Source organism: Vigna umbellata, chromosome 1 (genome assembly GCF_029865625.1).
Source record: "Vigna umbellata cultivar VRB3 chromosome 1, Vumbellata_1.0, whole genome shotgun sequence".
Classification (NCBI taxonomy): domain Eukaryota; kingdom Viridiplantae; phylum Streptophyta; class Magnoliopsida; order Fabales; family Fabaceae; genus Vigna; species Vigna umbellata.
This window is the reverse complement of record NC_142165.1, coordinates 73,693,804-73,714,821: the sequence shown is the minus strand read 5'-3', so window position 1 is coordinate 73,714,821 and position 21,018 is coordinate 73,693,804. Positions and strand designations below refer to the sequence as shown.

The following is a 21,018-nucleotide window of genomic DNA, read 5'->3' as shown; positions in this document are numbered from 1 at the left end:
AGGAAAGTTGCAACTGTTTCGAGGCTCCTAATAACTGAATTAGTATCTTGAATGCAATGGAATATTGGAGAATCTTACTAAATTGACCATTCATTATCTACATATTTGAAGCAATAGTGTTGTTTTGTGGAACATTTGAAGTGGTTAGAAGCCAATCTGTACACGTGTAACACGTTGAGACAGCACATGTAGAAGAGTGTGTTTGGTTGAAGATAATGGAGTGAGGGAATTTGTCTTCGTATTTTGAACCATAAGTTTTCTGACAAATAGTTGGTGGCTAGAGATATATGTTTGGAAAGAACGCAGAGAATGAGCTATCACCACTCATTCCCCTCCACCAAAAAACCAACCTTCCAAACGCACCCTCACTTCGCTATGCTCTTTGCCACATTCCCCTCCCTTGTCCTCACCCACCACCACCATCACCACCACAACCTTAATCTCAACGAATAATCAAACACAAATTCCAAGCTCACACACAGTTTTCTACATCATTCTTCGTTCCTCAATTAACATGAATCCCTCCTGTCGCTTCGCTTCGGCTAAACACACTCCCTTCCTTCGTAACTCTCACGCCACCTCCCCTCTCTTCCTCCGACACTCCCACCGCGTCAACACTCTCCTTCCCTCCCCGCCGCCACCGCCGATACCACTAAAACCTTCCTCGCTCAGCATTCTCAGGTTCAGGCACTTCAGCGCCGCCAAGCGCTTTGCCACGCTGTCTTCTTTCGCCGAAGGGGAGGCGGAGGGGCGGAAGGAGGGAGTGCGAGCGACGAACGGCGATGAGGTGGATGGGCTTGCAAAGGCCTTTGACATATCCTCGGGAACCGCGTCTGCCATATCGATATGCATGGCTTTGGCGGTGCTGAGCTTCCCGCTGATGATGAAGTCGCTGGGGCCGGGGCTGGCGGTGAAGACGAGGGTGCTGTCGTACGCAACGTTGCTGTTCGGGTTTTACATGGCGTGGAACATTGGCGCCAACGACGTGGCGAACGCGATGGGGACCTCGGTGGGGTCGGGGGCGCTGACGTTGAGGCAGGCGGTGCTGACGGCGGCGGTGTTGGAGTTTTCGGGGGCGCTGTTGATGGGGTCGCACGTGACAAACACTATGCAGAAAGGGATTCTGTTGGCCAATGTGTTCAATGGGAAAGATACTCTGCTCTTCGCTGGCTTGCTCTCTTCTCTGGCTGCTGCTGGCACTTGGTTGCAGGTAAAAGAAGCAATAAAAAACAAAAACAAAACCACCACTCTCTTTCATTATCTTCTCATTCAAAACGCAAAATGAAATTGAAACATAATGTCCTCATTGAAAATCCTCTCCCTCAACAACTATGCATGGTATTGCTCATAAGATCAGGTAGAATCAAATGACAACAGAGGTATTAAACTATTGTCGTTGTTGTAGTTACTCAACTTATAGACAAATGCGCGCGTAATTGCGGTTATAGATTGAAGTTTAAAACCTTCTGATTAGAAGAAATATTTAATTTAATCAGAATGCACTCTAAGCTTCTTGGCTATTTTATATCGTGTTTCAAGATTGTCACGTTTAATTTAAACGGAGTAACCAAATTTAGTAAACTTTCAAATAAATCTTTTAAGGTGTAATTTGGTAATTATGTTAGTTCAAAAGATTATGTGACCTAAGTTATATGATTAACAAAAAAAAAGTAAAATAATGAATTTGTTATAAATGGAAAATGTTTTATACTATTTTTAGTGGATTTGGGATTCGTGTACACTTACCTCTTGTCCAATCACCTTAATCTTTGTTTATGCGGTAATTATAATCAATCTTTATCGATACCTATATCAATTGTTTAATTATGTCTAATATGTATTTGAATTCCTAAAATATTAAGGGTTATGACCCTTTGTTCGGAGTCATCAGGGCTCGTACCCTTTGTTTCTTTACAGATCAGACTTTGAAGCAACAGGTGTTAGATGCTCATTGCTTAATATAAATAACGAGGGGATAAATTCTTTTGCACTCGTAAAATTTTGTTGTCAACAATTACTTTCGAAGAAATTTATCCAACCGGAACATAGTACTACCAATCTGAACCTGGGCTTTGAACATATTGCTTTGTTCAAGAGATAAATCAAGAGTAATGTTTTGTTTATATATATTCAAACAATCCAATGAAATTGAACATCTATTTATTGTTTTGCTCTATGCAGTTTGCATCATATTATGGTTGGCCAGTATCTACTACACATTGTATAGTAGGAGCAATGGTGGGGTTTGGTTTAGTATATGGAGGTGCTGGAGCTGTTTTCTGGGGTTCACTGGCAAGGGTGATCTCTTCGTGGGTGGTGTCACCACTGATGGGAGCAGCTGTATCATTTCTTGTCTACAAGTGCATCCGAAGGGTAAACTCTTGAATCCAACATGCTGTCTTCAGGGTTCTAACGTTTTCCTATTCGATTTCAATGGCAGACTAGGAAAAAGTAATCAAATTTCAAAAGAAAGGTTATTTCGGTTCAAAATTATTTGATTTTAATGTATATGCACTCTGATTGGAAAAAAGTTTAAACTGTATGTGACATCTCATAGTTTAACGAGTTTAATGACATCAACTGTCAAACGCCTTACCGGTGTGTTGGATGGAGAGGATGAAACTAATACGGATTTGGTAGGAAAGACAGAAAAGAAAAATAATTTTAAATCTACTATACTATTTTTCACTGATTTTTACTCATCTTAGTCTCTCCATATGACTTTTCTATTTTTCTACAACCAAACACTTTTACCTTCGTTTTATTTCTTGCCTATTTTCAGTCTTCCATTTTATTCTCACTTAACTTATTTCTCTATTCTCCGGCAAAGATGACTGGAGCAGTGTAAAAATTGTCTATATATGTGAGGAGTACATCAAAATTAAACTAAAATATTTTGTGCTGAAGATTTATTATTGACACTATTTGGATTCATTATCGAAACTTGTTTGGCTTGAAAAAAATTATAACTTCAAAATTTAACGTTGTCAATCAGAAAATATGCTGAATTCCTGCTCTTAATCTTTCCCCCGTTCAGTTTGTATACAGTGCACCTAACCCCGGACTAGCAGCCGCTGCCGCCGCACCAATTGCTGTATTTCTGGGGGTTACTGGGATTTCATTTGTTGCGTTTCCCCTTAGCAAGAGTTTTCCTTTAGCTTTGGCACAAGCTTTAGTCTGTGGAACTGTTGGTGCTTTTCTGGTTGACAGAATCATCAGAAAGCAGCTGGGCCATCTTCTTGTCAAGGCAAATACTCCAAAGCCTGAGCCAAAAGAAGAAACTGTCCACCACAATATAGGATTCCTGGATGATGTTGCAGGCCCAAAGGGTGCTCAATTGGAAATAGTTTATGGAGTCTTTGGTTACATGCAAGTCCTTTCAGCATGTTTCATGTCATTTGCTCACGGTGGAAATGATGTCTCCAACGCCATAGGCCCACTGGCAGGTGCACTGGCTATCCTTCAAGGTGGTGCCATGGGAACTGAGATTGTCATTCCAACTGATGTTCTCGCTTGGGGAGGATTTGGAATAGTTGCAGGGCTAATGATGTGGGGTTACAGAGTGATAGCTACAATAGGAAAGAAAATTACAGAACTTACTCCAACCAGAGGATTTGCAGCTGAGTTTGCTGCTGCCTCTGTGGTTCTGTTTGCTTCAAAACTGGGGCTACCCATCTCTGGAACCCATACTCTAGTAGGGGCAGTAATGGGTGTTGGATTTGCAAGGGGATTAAACAGTGTTAGAGCAGAAACTGTGAAGGAGATTGTGGCTTCATGGATAGTCACTATTCCAGTTGGTGCTGTTCTCGCAGTCATCTACACTTGGATCTTGACTAGGATTTTGTCCTATGTTTTATGAGGGTGCATTCCGAGATATGAAAGCTTATATAGGTGGTTAATTCAACTTACTGTTACCATCTTTCATAGCATTGTTTTTGTGCAATACAAATTGGAGAAGAGGGGATTGGTGTGGCTGCACACGCATCGTGGATGGAAGATTCTTAACTCAGTTGGCAAGGGATGAATCTTTTATGTTCGGATGTCAAAACTGTGATTACTATGTTCATTTAATCTCGGATGGAAATTTAATAAGAAGGAAAATGAGTGGAGCATTCCTCAGCTCCAGCATTTTTAGACTTTTACTTTTATCACGCTAAGGTATTGTTTTTAATAAGCTTCCTTGTTGTGCTTACAGGTTACGGATTCGGCGATATTGGTCTGTATTTAGTGAATTCATTTAACCTTTTTGCCCCATCTCTGCTTAAAATCCACTCGTTAAACATTCTTTGAAATAGAACTGTGTGATTCAATTAGACATCTTAATCTCCAGCCCAATTCCATGGAGTAATATAATGTGAAAATAGTACAAGAGAAATACATCCTACACCCTAAACAGAGCCTGAATTAGAAGGTGATCACTTAGAAAAAAACAATCTCAAGAAAACATGAAAGTATGAATTTAATAAAATAAATAAATAAATGGGATGTGATGGAGATACCTGGATTCAATATAACGAGATAACTCAATTTCATTTGTGGTGTTAGATTTGTGAGAAGTTCCGCCAATGCTAGCAATAATTTTATGCAAATGGCTCACATTTTTTCTTCTTCTGTCTAATACACATGCCAAAGTTCCTTATGCACAAGGAAACAATACAATTAAAAAAAAAACAAAGGTGGGAATTACGTATTGATTTTATTAAAATGGTGCAACAGCTATCCATAGATCCTGAAGAGAAACGAGTGATTCAATGGCACGCAAGTGCCATAGAATAAGAGCTCTACAGCACAAAATCATGGCGAGAGTTCCTTCACAGTTGGGAGGCTAGGTTGCCATCCCAAGGTCCGATATGGTCGTGGCTTTGGAAGAGGTGCCACAAAAGGCTTCTTCCCTTTTATTCCTTTTCGTCTTGAAGGTCTTGGGGTTATGGACTTCTCCCTACAGCCATAGAAGTCCTTCGCAGAGTAAAAACAGTCCTCTACACCTCCTTCACCTAAACAACCATCCACATTTGACTCCATCTTTTCTACACCTAGCCCCATTCCCTCTTTCACAACACTGTTGCTCCCTTGTCCTTTGGGAGAAAGACTTGTCCTTTTTTCTAACCCTTGGCCTGCAACTCCATTTGGCTCTTTCATTTTCCCATTCTCTCTGTGACTTTTTCCACCATTGATGATTGTATCCAGCGTCTCATGGCCTGCTACACCATTCGCCACTTTCACTCTCTCCTTTGGAGACCCCTCTGAAATTTTTCGTTTCAACTTCTCCACGTCTTTAAAAGAGATCAGGATGTACTTGTGACCAGGCACCAGAACCTCCTCTCTCCATAACACCGATTGATGAGGCACTTTGAACACTTCTGGCCGTGCAACACACATCCCTGGATACTTTGTCATCAACTTAGACGCAGGAACTGCATGTCTATACAGTTCCTGATGTCCACCCGCGTGAGTTATCCTCACAACAAAATCCCTGGACTTTGAGTACAATTCCGGCGACGGCACCCTTTCACTCTGATGGTTCTTCCTTCTGGAACCTTTCTCTCTATGTTCCACCCGGCCTAACGAATGAACCACTCGCTTCAGCATAGCCTGCACTTCCAACTTATTATTATGCTCTCTGAATGTTTCACCATCTCTTTTAGAAACTAGAGCTGGGTAGCGGAAGAGCGTGCGCCACAGAGGTATTATTTAAAGAGAGTCATCATAGATGCTTCTCAGTTTCCTATGGCCGGCTTTCTCTATAGCGCGATGAGTCCGAGGTTGGGGCATGTGCAAACAAAGGGAAAACAATGGCTTTTATTTGAGTCAGGACAAAACAAATTCATAGACTTGATAAGAAGGAATCAACCCTTTCCTCAAAATTAACTTCAGCGTTTGATACCGAGCCATGCCAGCACCACAGACACATTCTTGTGCCAGGATCATACTCCCATAAACCCGACAACACTTGTCGCTCGAGTTTCTTGAGCCTCCCACTGATCCAGTTGTTGTGGATCATGTAACTCCCCTTCTTCAAACATGCTGCCTTCACGTCTTTTTCCCACCATAGCTCTTGGTAAGCCCCGTTTGGGAAGAGGTCTCTGTCTAAGAAATGTACCGTTAGGTTTGTTTCAGGTTCCACACATTGGTTGTCACCAACGCGGTTGGATCCTCCTTCGCCGCATAACGTGTCGTAGAAGCTTGGCTGCTCTGATAAGCCAGAAGTTTCTGCATGTCTTACCACTTTCTCTATAGCAGCAATTGTCTGAGTATCGGAATGAGCGTAATAGAAGCCGGAGTTTAAGCGTCTAGGTAGGTTTATTGGTCCTGCACAAATGACAGCAAAAGAATATTTGAAACCTTGGAAACATCTGCATCCAATCTGTGAGACATTATGTTCGAATGTCTTTCTGTCTTTTACATTAGTATTTGACGTGTTTATTCTAGTTTTCTTTTACTCACTTGTCAGTCCAAAACTATAATTACCAGTGCAAAATAAATTATCACAGAATAGAAAATTTGCTATAGGTTTATACTCTTCTTACTCAAATCATGGCAATGGATGTTTTATGTTTCTAGTTTGGAAAAGTATGAATTCCAAGTGCAAAATAAGCAAGCACCTTGTTTTTTGTATTCATCAGACTGTGCAGAAAGAACAGCAGGGCCAAAAGAGTGAAGTAAGGGAAGTGGATTTTTGAACCAGTATACATCAACATCACTGAGAAGTACATTGTAACCTAGCTTGAGAATCTTTAGAACAATTCTTGACTTCACTTTTGTCACCCTTTGGAAGCACTTGGTGCCAAAGTGGCAGTCATCAAAACTGATGTTACTTGGAGCTGTTGGATCAGTGAAAACTGGAATTCCCTGTCTCAACAGAAAGCGAGTAACTGCGTTCAGATACAAGAAAGTATGATAACTATACTGATATAATTAATTAAGCTTTGAGAGCGTTTAGGGAATGCCAGCATGAGCACAAATAGAACTTCTTTTGGATTATTATTATTTCTATTATTTGAACACAAATAGAATAATAATGAACCGTTATTGGTTTGTAACCTGCATTAATAGTTTTCCATTTGGCCAAAAAATAGCATATAGTGCGTTAACAACATTAATGATAGATTCGTTTCTTATACTTCTTCATAAATTGCACGTTGTACCAAACATAGCTAATGTGTATAAGTTAGAAACATAAGAATGCATTTGTCTTAATTTTAAGCAAGGTTTTTTCTGCTTGCATCCACGTCATGTGCACAAATGATGAAAGACTGCTTAAATTTAAACTTAAAACAGCTTTCATAAGCAATATAATAAGATGAAATATCTGAGTTTGTACAGGGTTACCACATTAGATGTGATCCCAACCCATATTTTTTTATACTTGGACAATTTTTAATATCTTTTTTTATGATTTGTGGTATATTTTTAACATTAAAAACTATTAAAATGCAGAAGATTTTCCAAATTTTAAAATCTCCCCGTTATGTAATTTTAGCTTTCAAGATTTTAATTATGTCAACTAACTACACAACGTATCGCTATGTTAATGAGCTTTCAATTATTCAAACATCGAAGGTCAGTGCTACATCTAACTTATCTTAAGCCTGAAAGGATTAACACTGCATTTAAGGGAACGACGCATAATAAGGTTCTTGCTGTTCATTTTGATGTAACAGTGTCAAGACCCACTAATATAGTTAAGTTTGAAATCCCTCCTAAATATGGGTATTTTGAATTGAATTTCTATTATTTTTTCTATATATTTAATATTCAAAATATTTATATATTTCAATTAAATATGGTTAAATATCAATATCATTATGATTGATGTAAAACAAGTAATTTTTATTGTTAGATAATAATATTTTATGTTGTTTGATGTCTTCCATGTTGTGACTTACGCGATTAAGGAACTATCACTGTTAAAAAAAGTCATATAACAGTGACCATACCCATCTCAGGGACAAATTAAACGTCGTGTTTTTAATCGAAAAAAAAAATACATATAAACTGAGTAATTAGAGTAAAAACTTTAATAGGGACAAATTTAAAAATATCAAAATTTGTAAGAGATTTAGAAATTAATTAAGCCTTGATTTTGCACAAATATAATTATGCAGAGCAGGACAGCACATACCTGCAGGATGGAGAATTGATAAGTTTCCTGATCAAGGGCACACACAACAAAATTTTGAACAAACAGTTGTCGTAATCTGCAAACCCAACTCATGAGCATATCCTTGTAGCTATATCCAGCAACGGTAACTATAACTGTTTTACTTTTGTCTGCAGTGATAGACAGGAGTGATTCTAAGGAGAACGGAAGCTCCAGAGTTGCTGGAATTTTCATCTGATCCTGTACAGAGCAATCAAATGATGCAGTCTGTGGTTTCTGACGATCAATGCAATACATTGTATTTTCCTTTAACCAAGATGGAAAATACTTTTCCTTCATCAGGTTCATTGCACCCTGGTGCCCAATTGAATAAACAGCATTTTTCTTGGTGTCAACCATAATGTATTGTTTATTGCACTTCAAAAGTTTGACCAGGTTAGAGTTATCTTCACTGTAGAAGAATGATCCATAGTTTGCCCCCACATGGGAATTGCCAATGTACTCCCAATTTCTATTCTCAGTATCTAGAGCACTGGGATTTCCTTGTGTGTTGCTAAATTCATCCTCTTCATTCAAATAGAAACTTGTGATGGTCAAACTAGCATCAAAGACAAATCTGAACTCAGATGACATTGCCTCATGAATCACCCAATTGTTATGTACACCTTTCCCATACAAGAAAGGAGGAAGAACTCCATCATGTAGAGGCACATCCTTGCTGTTCCACACCATGAGCATTCTTGTATAACAACGTTTCCCCTGCCCATTCTGTCGAAGTATTTTCTGCAGCTGAACAAGAAAGGAGTATTCGATTTAGTTTTCTTGAGCATACAAGTGTTTTCAATGAGTAGTTTTTCCCAGGTTTTTCAATTTTTCATACCTTCTGGATCTTCATCCGTTTCCCGTTACTTGTCTGCCAATGTTTCCCAGATTCATCCAAATGGAATGGGAAGGAAGAAACATTTTGAGGTGAAGCAACAAGAAGCCAATCATGGTCAAGTTGATACACATGGTTTAGGGTGGAGATGAATCCAGAAAGGATAATGGTTTCAGGGTCAACGATAACAGATAAATCTGATGTGTATGAGCGTGACTTTGCAATCATGGAGTGGAAAAAAGGAGTACCTAGGAAGCTGGATAAAAATTAATAGTTATAAAGCAGTAGTTAAGATATAATAAGTTGACGATACAAGAACTTTTACAATGATAATATACAAAAACAAGCATTAAAAGTAAATTAGTTTTTGTAAGTGTTGAGTTTAACAGAATCAATTTCAGACAGAAGAACTAATGAATATCAAATCAAGAATACTATCCTCTAGCGGACGAGGCCAATTTGTTTACTTACGTAAAATCGATGCTAGTGTCAACTAAAACCCTGGAATCAAAAGCATCAGCAAAAGAGGCAACGGAAGGATCTTGACTGTAGAAAACAACAGTAACATATGGAGACAGAGCCAGCCATGACCTAAGAGCAAGTTTCTGTTTGGTCCCAGTAGAGCCCTTAAATGGTTTTGGAGCTGTGAATATTGTAATACTTGTGGAATCCAATATAACATCTTTGGAAGCTCTGCTATGATCCTTCAACGAAGGTAATCTCTGAGTGGCATAGAGAGAGAGAGCAATGAAGACAAACCCAGATAACCAAACTGACCATAGCTCCACCTGAGATCCCTGCAAATCAAATACAATATTAATTTACATGTTTTGAAACAATGCTTTTGAAAGAATGCAATTCAAGGAACGAAAAAATTAAGGACCTTCATGGCTTGTAGTAATGACAAAATTCTGTCCTTGTTTTGTGAAATCTTCATGGGTTGTTAAGAGAGAGAGAGAGAGAGAGAGAGAGAGAGAGAGAGAGAGAGAGAGAGAGAGAGAGAGTGAGTGATATTTTGCCTGAAAGAAAGAAATGCAACTCTAACAAACCCACCAGACCCCGACTAAGAATGTGAAGTTTGACGTCACAAGCACGTTAAGAGTTGAAAGAATTGAATTCAATATACAAAGAGATGAAAAACAAGTAGCTAGTCCAGAGTCAAACGCGTTACATATACTAAACTATAAACACGTATCATGAATAAAATCGAAGTTAATGACGTCGATCGTTTCCTGTATTTCTGCACTATGAATTCATGAATGGCATGTGGACGTTACCAAATGAATACGTAAAGGAGACAAAAACATGGCCATTGAGTTGGTTAAACCAACACAAAAATGTACATATTAATTACCAACCTAATTACTCTTAACAATGGATAATTATTTAGTCACGTCTTAGTGCTTTCGTAACCCAAAGTAAGGGATGAGTGTTTCCGCATCTAACCTTCCAATCTTCCGATTTTCATCCTACACCTCTAAAATGTCAAAAATATCCCTACCAAACGTTTAAAAACTGGTTAAAAAATTCTTTTAACTGACGTTTAAATTTATTAATATAGAATAATTTAAATTAAATATGTTAATTATATTTTGAAATATGAATATTTTCTAAAAAAAGACCTTACCCATATGTTAACAAACTCATATATATATATATATATATATATATATATATATATATATATATATATATATATATATATATATGATTTGTTAATTTATATAATTTTTTAAAATATATCAAATTTTAATTGGACAAAAATATTCTATTAAAAAAACATATTTTAAATATAGATATATTTTAATAACTTACTTTTAATTTAAAATAAAATATATATAAAAAAATAAAAATTATTCAAATATCTTAACCTTAAAAACTATAATTTATAATATATATATATATATATATATATATATATATATATATATATATATATATATATATATCTATATCGGAAACAGTAAAAGCGTGTATTGCCTTTCCTTTTAACCTAAGTAATGTCATTAAACCAAATACGTTCACATTCTACTTGTTTAGCATAGTAAAATAACCCAGCCTGATAAATATTTGCGTCACATGGGTAAGGCTCAAAGGGAATAAACACAAGAAAATTGGGCAGTAGACTAATTAATTTATTGAGATTTATCTGAATCATTCAGATAACGCATTCAGAAAATATTCATATTGATGGGATCGAAGACATAACGGAGTTCTAATGAAAATTAAATCTATCATATTTTTTCGTGCCTTTTTATACACATAAAAAACCCATTACACCACAGATCCAGCTCTACCTAGTTTTATACTAACCAAGTAGCAAAACCAGGAAGAAAACAACAGTATATATTGAACGTACAAAAATGGGAAAAAGGTCATCACTACCTATTACTTTTGAATCAAAATTCCCTTTGCAGTCCAAAGACCAGATATCACAAGCTTCGCCCTACCCCTCCTAGTTGATGTTTTGGTGAATGAACCTCGGACGATGCAAACTCAATCCTCTCTGTTTCCATCGTTCATCTCTGCCGCCGAACAGGTGATCTGGTTCTTGACCTCCTTCCCCTACATAAAAAGAAACCAGTAAATAAACAAGGCACCAAGTAACCAATAAATATGAAGCCTGACAAATTCACCTGTGCAGCTTAATCTTATATGATGGAAGTTTGTCTGAAAAACATAAATCTTAATCTCAGAAAAACTATATGGCAACAAACCTGGAAGAATCAAGAGAAGAATAGGGAGAATGCCTGCGCTGAGAACGCTTGCTATGAGGAGACCGCGAAAGTTGTCTAAAAATGAAACCACCGTACTGCCTTGGTGAGTTTAAAGTATACAAAGTCTATAAATACAACTCAACCTGGTATAGTGTCAACACTCCATTCGAAGAGGTCTATTACAATAAATTTGTTCTGTTTCTTATGAATACGATCACAGTCAAAAGTCTTATATTCTAGCTTCAGGGTAGAGATATCCTAACAATTATGGATAAACAAGTGCCAAAATTTGTGCACATCAAAAGTATCTTGCTCTTGTATGTCTTACTTATAATATATTGTAGAGATAAATTGAAAGGTATAATAATACACACAGTAGACAAAAAGGTGCACGAAAATGTGTTAATTACTGCAAAACGTGAACATGAAAAACATTTCATATAAAGACCAAAAGATTGAATCAGTGGCATGGTATCAGCTTCAGAATCTTCAAACTGCCAAAACCATAGGCTCAATAATTTTTCTCGAAGAAACAAGGTTTAAAATAAGTCAACAGTTATATTTTCAAATTTGAAACTTACGGTAATAGTAAGTTGCACTAAGATGCAGCACAATCTTATAAATAACGGCCAGCATAAATAATCTAATTATACATAAAATATTTATCAGAAAATACCTACACAAACACAATTAGAAAACAATCATCATATTGATAAAAAAAATTGGAACAAAATTACACAAGTAAAACTTTCTTTTCACCGAAAAAAAGTGAATAGAACACATCATATTAGAAAAGCTAAAGTCCAAAAACAATGCTGAAATAAATTTATCATTTTCTGGCCTTTAGACAGCAAGATAGAGCTTCGGTGAAGATTGAGTTAAGCAATTAAGTCATCACACCTAAGTCATGAGAAAATTCACCTAGAGCTGAAATCATTAAAATAAAATATAGAGAAGCTGTCAACATCTAAGATTCACTTAGGCACAAATAAGATAACCTACTCGTGAATCACAAACATTCTATTAATAACAAGAGAAGGAAAACGAATCAATTGACACTATCAACGTCCAGCATAAAACAGTAATCGTATGAGAATTACTATAATGGTAAATATAATACACACACAAATACTGATATAGCCTATAAACACAGTCCAAGATGCTCTGGAATACAAATTTCAATATTGCAAACCTGAACAGTGTAAGGGTCTCTTAATAAATGATACCTTCTTTTAGATCTGACAGGAGACGGTGACAAGTCACGCTTTCTTGAATGCAGCTTCCTGCATTACAAACATTATGAGACACTATATATAACAACCAGACAATTGAGGTTTAAGAATATACTATAGACCTTTTTGAGACATCTGATCCTTCGCTTGAATTACCAGCATGATCAACACGATCCTTGTTGGTTCTACCTCTACTACTTACTGAAGATGAACGTCTTCTCCTATGCCTGTCAGGATTACTTGCATCTTTTTGCCTTGATTTATGTTCCCCCTTATCCTTTGTATGCTCCCTTTTCCGGCTTGTATCATCAGTGGTACTACCTCTATGGGATTTTTCAACTTCCCTTTTATCATCCTTGACATCAACATGAGAGGATCTTTTCCTTGAATCTGATTCCTTTGCCTTTTCCCAGTGCCGGAAATGGTGTTCTTTCACCCTTTCTTTTGACTCACTGCCATAATCTGCTTTTTCCCTTTTATGATTTCTTTCATCCTTCCTTCGATGATTCTCATGACCTTTTTCATCTATCCTGGTCTTACTACTGTTTACCTCCTTCACAAAGTCTTTCTCAGAAGTATTCCTGTCAGGCCGCTCATTTTTTTCAGATTTTCTTCTGCTTTCCCTACCTAAATGATCATCTGTTGCTTTTTCCCCACCAATGCTCTTTCCAAGCAGTTCAGATCTTGGTATCCCTGAAGTATCTTTAGAACTAAAGCCATTAAATCTATCATGGCCTCTTTGAATGGCATCAAGCCTGTTATCCCTAAGATCTTCAGGCACCACTTTGGAAGAATGTGAAAGATCGGATGCTCTAGTAACCTTGTCATCATGCAATTGATCGGAAGCAGAATCATTGGATGGTAAAGACGTGGTTTTGATCTGAGCATTCACATAATTAGTTTCATATCTACTATGCTCAGGAAGTTGTGAAATGCCATTAACAGATACATCATGTGTATCTGCCAAAGGTTGCTTAATCCCTGACTGGTAAGCAGCATCTTTTGCAGGAGTTGGCACACTGGAACTCTCAATTTCATTGTCTTCATCATCAGCATCAGAACCATAATTTCCAAGACCTAAAACATCTCCAGGAGAACTAGAATTAGATTTTTCACTGGAACCATCATTTTCTACCCTCTCTTTGACTGGAACTAAAACCTTTGCAGATGCCTTAGGAACTGTAACTGAGGGTGGAGAAGCAGGTGCCTTGTGGTTTGAGGTGACAACCTTGTGACCTACTGAAGGAAACAAATTGTTAGAACTTATATTATTTAATACTAGATTAGTAGAATAAAGATATTTACTTAGATTAATAGATATAATTTAAGAGAAAATGAGAGTGCAACAGACGAATATTTACCTTCAGCAGTAAGATCATCTTCCGCAAGAACTTTGGTTGCGATTTCATCAAACAATTCATCAGTGACCTAAGAAGAAACTGTAATTAGAACTACAATATATTTTTTTCTGATATATCCAGTTTACAGACTTCAATAAGACCAAAAATTTACATTTTAAATAAAACTGACCTTCAAAAGAACTTCAGTCAGAACTCTTTTTATTTCTTGGTTGATTGCTGCAGTTCTAGCTACCTCAACTTGATCCTATACAAAAAATAATCCCATACTAAATTAAAAATGATAATGGAATTTTATTTTCTTGACAAACTTTAAAGTCAAAAAAATGAAACCTCTTCATCTTCTTCATCCTCCGCCGATCTAGATGAATCAATGCTTTTACTATCTGCCTCATCGCCTCTCGTGTATGGCTTGTCAATGCCATCATTTACAAATGCAGCTTCCTCCTTCAGATTCTCTGCAGGAGCAGCAATGACTGTTTTCTTTATTTCTTCTCTAAGCCAGTTTGGAACTGAAGCCTGAAATAATAGAAAAATGGGGTTTGGTGACATACATACATACACACACATAATATATATATATATATATATATATATATATATATATATATATATATATATATATACAAGCATTAACCTTTGCAACATACTTACCTTCTTAGGACGATCAGAAACACTAGATACCCCATATGCATCAGCAGAGAAAGCAGGAGGATGAATTGTAGTTCCAGTGCTAAGGGTAAAGGGTGCACCACTTGGTGGAATGGTTGAAGGGAGGCTGGGTCCAGCAAACCTTCCAAATGGTGGTGCCACATGACCAGGAGTGGAGATAGAAGGGTCAAGCTGGTAAATTAACCAAGAGCCAAAGAATTAAAATAAATATATAAGTTGACCAGGAAAACAAAAGGTTTCAAAATTAAAACCTGTGGTCCAGAGGCAAGAATTGGTGGATAACCAACACCAGGGGCCACTTGAGCGGCCCAGTTATTCATTGAAGTACTTGAATCATGATGGCTATAAGTTGATTGCATCTGCAAGTCATTATCACGATTAAACCTGGGTGCAAAATCTAATGGTTGATCAGCAAGACTGATAGTCGAGTCCACTGAGTGGCTGCCAGATGCAAAAGGTGGTGCATGCATTGATGGTTGCACATGACGTTCTTGAGATGATGAACTTGACAAAGGGAAGACTGAGTATGATTGTTGAATCTGATCAGCAGCCTCTTTACCTGCCAGGTCCAACAAGTCAATATTCAAATGACCACTGAAAAATAAAAAGGCAAGATACAAAAAATGTGTAAACTTTAAAAAGCACTTTCACACTGTCTGATATTTCAAAGTTCCAACTAGTACTTATTCTCGAACTCATCTTTAGATAGGAAAAATTAAGTATTTGTATCTACTAATAACATGGGCCACAAATAAACCAGCATAACTGATAAGAGATGGGTTAATCATTCCTTGTACTGAACAAATTTGTGAAGATGTAATAACTGTTATAGGTAAGGCAGCGAGGTGCCAAAAAAGGCATAAGGTCCAACAACTCATTAATTAATCCTATTACAATAAACAATGTTCAGAATATGAACAGATGGCTAACAAAAAACAACTATGGGGGCAACAATTATAAATAAATTGACTTAACAATTAGCTATATAATGATGTTCAATTCTCACTAATGGTTACTTCATCAAGGCTTCTGATTTCATATATAAATATAAATAAGCCTGGTTATTGCTAAAAACTTGGATGGTGGCAACCAAAATGTAATCAATCCTAATTTGAGCCACCTAATTCTCAGCTCAAAAATGGCTTCTCATGAAAAGTGGAAAAATATAATTTGCTTGACATGATAAAAATTAAGCGAATTCATATATGTTCCCTATATTTCTAACAAGAGCACAGCTCTCATTGAAACATCTATTATTTTGAAATACAGCAAGTCCTAGTAGCTCGTAACACATGAAAAAATTAATGTCATCCTGTTTCTCAGTTTTCCTTCCCAATACTTGTCCAGAGAGGACAACCTTGAAGATTAGCTGCCACATAATCCAGAAAAGACAAGTACTGATTCTGAAAAGGAAACACTTCTCATCCAGATACTGTAAATTTGAAACCTTATGGCCAAAGTGAGCATTGTTGAGTTTTAGTATTAGGTTTCCCGTTTTGTTGAGTTATTTGTTGACAATGGGGATTAACTGGTGCGTAATCCTTGGGTGAAGTTATTTTGGTGGTTTCTCAAAGGAGATTCTAGTTTTCATTGTTTTCATTCAGCTTTGTGTACGTGCGTCTGGTAGATACCTTGTATTCTCCCCTCCCCATCAATTAATGTTTCTTTTTCTAACCAAAATAATCTATAAAATCATACTAGTAGTCCATTAAACAAGAATTGGGATAGGCTGATAATATCTTGTTTAAGAAGACAGCATGAACATGTCAGAAGACCTATATACCTATATTGTTAACGGGTAATCAACATGAGTGACTCAGCATCAATTACTAAAATTATATTTTTAAACATATGCCTAAATACAGCATGAACAACATATCAGAAGACCTATATCGTTAGCAGGTAATCAGAACATGAGCGATTCATGATCAATTACAAAAAATATACTTTTAAACATAGGGATCCTTAACTTTATCTCTATTAATTCTAGAACTTTGCAACAGAAACTCTTTTCCCAGTTGTCCCTCATCTCTCCTAGGCAATTGTCCCTCTCAGATCTACTGGTCCGGGAAGAGGCCACCTCCAATCAACCTCACCACCCATACCAGACCATCTTACCACGATAGACTCATCCCAGAGCATCAACACAGTCCCTCGTTCGAATTGCTGTAATGTCTAGTCATCTGGATAGCATTATACAGCGTTTGAACATTCTTCAGAAGCCAACTTCACAAGCCTCTCTGCCACAAGATTCTGACCACAGCCACCCAACACTGGCTTGGTTTTTCATCCCACGCAGGAAGTTGTAGCCCCTCCATATCAATATTGATGGAAACACAACACAACAGATATTCCTAAAACTTTGCACAGTTCTAGCAAATCAGAGTGAATCTCCAATGAAATAATGAAACTCTAAGCAATCAGAGTGAAATAATATACTACGGTGTTACAAAAAATTGGAGATGGTAATCCATGGTGGAGTGCAGTGGCAGTTTGTCACCAGCAGCCACAGCATGGCCGTGGCAAATCAGATTTTCTGTGATGGGTCATCACATCCACTTTGGGCACCGTAGTATAGTGCTGCAGATTGGCCACAACAGAAATTATGCTGCCACTGCCATGCATGTCTTCTTACTGAAGAAGTCTTCATGTCAGAGTGACCCAATTCAAGCTGCATGTAATCCTAGTTTTTTTTTCTTTTCTGGGTTGTACACAACTTGATCAAAGCCCACTTGAATTTTTGTTTTGAAAAAGAATTGGGTCATACAACCCACAACCTGACCCAAACCCAAACAAAAAATAAAAAACCCTACCTGCTCCTCACTTCATTGCACCACACTCTTTGTAATCAACTACATTTCGCCATGTTGCCACCACTGCCACCACCTGTGAGTTGTGCAACCACCACCACCACCTGGTTCGTCCCACCATAGCACTTGGTTTGTCCTTTTGCAGCAGTGCCACCCACTAAGGTTTGCCTCCTTCTGCATGGCAACAACCCACCTTGGTTCGTCCCATCATTGTGCCACCATCATCCACCCACCGTGGTTCATCCTCATTTATTTTTCTTTTTCCTGTTTGTTCTTTGTTTCTACAATAGCAGCACAACCCACCCTCCCGATTTCTTTCCCTTCTTTTGTATTTTATACTTATTCACTAATATATAAATCTAACACCACAGTAGTTAATTTATTTGAACATGGTGGTGTTTTGCTTTGATTTTATTTTATTCGAACGTCTAGACTTACTATTATATTTCATTATTATGATTAATGATATGATTGTTTTACATTATGTTGCCTTTCAAGTATATTTCTGCATTTTTCATTTATCTATATGCATATATTGTATTTGTTTGGTCCATGATGCTTCTATAATAACCCGTTATGGCTTCCAATATTTTTTTTAAAGGACTTTTAGGTACACGATATTTTCCTTTTAACTGATATCCGATAACACTGTCATTAAATCATTATTCATGTGATTCCAACTAACAATATCTTTTAACCAAATTTTGACAGGTTTGTATCACATACATACATTAAAGGAAAATTCCAGAATATTGATTTATGATCCATTCCACAGAAGCTTCACTTGCAACTTCAATAAACTAAATAAACAATTACCTGCAACAGAACTATAACTAGAAGGTACCTCCTGCTGATGAACTGATGGATTTGCTTGCATGCTCCCTTGTTCAAATGAAACATTTGAATCTCTGATGCTGGTCCCATCTCTGGCACTGTACGAATGTCCATCTTGAGCATAAGATGTCTCCAAACTGACAGGTACAGCATCCTGAGAATGTCCTGAAAGTCGCTGCGCAGAAGTATCTAAGTAGGAAAATTGTTGATAGCTTGATGTTGAATGAGATTGGTTTTGCACATCAGTATAATGTGAGTCAACCGATTGCTGGAACTGATCATGATAGTGATTTTGCTCGTGCAATCTTCCAGCAGGTGAAAAATGTGTTTGTGGATGCTGACTTTCCATGGCAGCCTTAGCTGCCCAAGCTCTTGCCTTCGCAGCCCAATCTTCTTCATTGTTATGAGCTACCAATACAACATTATGTCAAATTACCACAATATCCGCTGCATTAAGAATGGACAAACAGAAGCTCGGGGATTGGGTTTCCGAGATGTCATATAGAACTTAAAAATCAGAGACAAAGTCAATAAAATTACGCTGTTATTTTTTCCAATGAAAGCAACGCATATTAACAGACTAATAACCATTTAACAAGTTGCAAACAACAGTTTAAAAGTGCAGTAATTCCTCAGACACATGCAAGTATTTTCCGAGATGTCATATAGAGCTTAAAAATCACAGAGGCATACAAAATCAATAAAATTACGCTGTTAATTTTTTTCCAATGAAAGCAACGCACATTAACAGAGTAATAATCATTTAAACAAGTTGCAAACTGCAGTAATTCCTCAGACACACGCAAGTATCTATCATAGCCAATATTCGGTGTCAAGTCACGACTCACAATAATCTCATGAATACATACAAAATCAAATGAATCATAAAGAAAAAAACATTGTATTTGACCCAAATAACTTGGTATTAAATCAACTATCAAACATAAGCTAACAAAACAATGCAAGATTCGTTTTTCCCACTCCGTATTTTCTTCCTTTTCTGTACAAATGTTTCCCTCTCAAGTGAACATAACCTCAAACTATTCCGCACACCAATAATAAACAACAAAACCTTAATTGTGGCATGAACACGAAAACAACGTTTCTAACGTAACATTAAAAGAAAAAGCAACAGCTAACCTGGATAGCCCTGATTAGGTTGCAAGTTTGGATTGCCCCATTCCTACAAAAATTTCAGGCAAATAGTGAACTTATAACAGAAGAAACCCTAGCAAACCAAAGAGACAAAAACACGAAGGGCAAGAAGGATATTTCACCTGAGGATAAGGCTGAGAAATGTGGGAGTGAGGGGTGAACTGATGAGGAGGCGCATGAGAGCGAGGCGGAGGAGGAGGGAACCGGCTTGGATGGTACGAATATGCGTTCGACGGAGGAGGAGGGGGCGGCGGCGGCGGTGGTTGCTGCCACTGTGGCGGAGGGGAAGGGGTCTGCGAAGGGTGGTATTGGAATTGAGAGGACAACCAGGGAGCTTGGGGTGGCGGCGGCGGTATCTGGTGAAAGTGGTGCGGGTGATGGTGGGGATCCGCCGCATGCGGCGGAGGAGGTGGCGGTTGCGGTGGTCTCATGTAGCTGTGATGTTGCTGGAAGGAATCCATGGATACCGGGGGGTTATGGGATTTGGATTTCAATGCGATGCGTTTTGTCTTATTGCAAAGTGCGAAAGAAGGAAAACTTTAGGATGAAAAGAACGAGGGTTCAGGTAGACACCGTATGGCCATCCGCTTGCGAAGGAAACTCTTGTTCCCACTCACTCTTCTCCTCCACTCTACTATTGTGTGGAGAAAATAACTAAGAATAAACAAGAAAAAATTAAATGAATAATAATAATAATAATAACATATAATTTTTTAAATTAGATAACTAATAAATAAAAATATTTATTTAATAAAATTAAAAATTAATTTATTTTTAATTAAATAATTATTTTGTAAGAAAATTTATTAAAATTATATATTTTTTAAATTGTATTATTTTTATATTTTTTAATTAATTATTCATAAAGTAATAAATTGGAAAAAATATAAATAATAATTACAAGGACTTTTATAAAGTAAAGTAGAGAGAACAGTGAAATTTTGACACATTTTTAGGAAACCGGATGAGAAAATTCTCCCATATGTAGTTGTTTAGTTACTTTTTCTTTTTCCTATTATTTTGTCTCTTGTTTTTTTTTATAACTTTCCATAACATAATGCACACAAAAAAACACCCCAAATAAGATTTTAAAGATGCCTTTAAAGGTGTATAAGGTCACACACACATAATAGTAGAGAAATCCTCCTAGAATCAAAATTTTGATTAGAAGCTAAAAAAAAACATGTATGAAACCTAACTCTATGAATTTGTTGATGAACTAACAACAAATATGGAAAGAAAAAGCACTCAAAGGTTCCCAA

The 21,018-nt window shown here is 37.0% G+C and overlaps 4 protein-coding genes across 5 annotated transcripts; 1 reads left to right on the top strand and 3 right to left on the bottom strand.

Moving 5' to 3' along the window:
* The first annotated feature begins 295 nt into the window (after positions 1 to 295).
* On the top strand, positions 296 to 4,148 carry PHT2;1 (phosphate transporter 2;1). Its single transcript, XM_047326822.2, has 3 exons — positions 296 to 1,210; positions 2,182 to 2,373; positions 3,038 to 4,148. The coding sequence occupies exons 1-3, from the start codon at positions 515 to 517 to the stop codon at positions 3,857 to 3,859; spliced, it is 1,710 nt and encodes a 569-aa protein (XP_047182778.1). The 5' UTR covers positions 296 to 514; the 3' UTR covers positions 3,860 to 4,148.
* Positions 4,149 to 4,504: 356 nt separating this feature from the next.
* Positions 4,505 to 5,796, bottom strand: LOC148206265 (uncharacterized). Its single transcript, XM_088104196.1, has one exon. The coding sequence runs from the start codon at positions 5,587 to 5,589 to the stop codon at positions 4,795 to 4,797; it is 795 nt and encodes a 264-aa protein (XP_087960322.1). The 5' UTR covers positions 5,590 to 5,796; the 3' UTR covers positions 4,505 to 4,794.
* A 15-nt stretch (positions 5,797 to 5,811) lies between these two features.
* LOC148206264 (Nucleotide-diphospho-sugar transferase family protein) lies at positions 5,812 to 10,392 on the bottom strand. Its single transcript, XM_088104195.1, has 6 exons — positions 9,862 to 10,392; positions 9,450 to 9,775; positions 8,982 to 9,234; positions 8,123 to 8,890; positions 6,603 to 6,849; positions 5,812 to 6,309 (listed from the first exon to the last, which is right to left on the bottom strand). The coding sequence occupies exons 1-6, from the start codon at positions 9,913 to 9,915 to the stop codon at positions 5,825 to 5,827; spliced, it is 2,133 nt and encodes a 710-aa protein (XP_087960321.1). The 5' UTR covers positions 9,916 to 10,392; the 3' UTR covers positions 5,812 to 5,824.
* Positions 10,393 to 11,188: 796 nt separating this feature from the next.
* Positions 11,189 to 20,382, bottom strand: LOC124848992 (cyclin-like protein). 2 transcript variants are annotated; one of them, XM_047326823.2, is made up of 12 exons: positions 19,879 to 20,382; positions 19,742 to 19,784; positions 18,584 to 19,009; positions 15,209 to 15,516; positions 14,940 to 15,128; positions 14,619 to 14,804; positions 14,458 to 14,532; positions 14,289 to 14,355; positions 13,050 to 14,166; positions 12,922 to 12,978; positions 11,696 to 11,770; positions 11,189 to 11,543 (listed from the first exon to the last, which is right to left on the bottom strand). In XM_047326823.2, the coding sequence occupies exons 1-12, from the start codon at positions 20,215 to 20,217 to the stop codon at positions 11,498 to 11,500; spliced, it is 2,928 nt and encodes a 975-aa protein (XP_047182779.2). In that variant the 5' UTR covers positions 20,218 to 20,382; the 3' UTR covers positions 11,189 to 11,497. The 2 variants fall into 2 exon arrangements, with proteins under 2 accessions (XP_047182779.2, XP_087960320.1); XM_088104194.1 differs by lacking the exon at positions 11,696 to 11,770.
* Between the last annotated feature and the right edge of the window lie 636 nt (positions 20,383 to 21,018).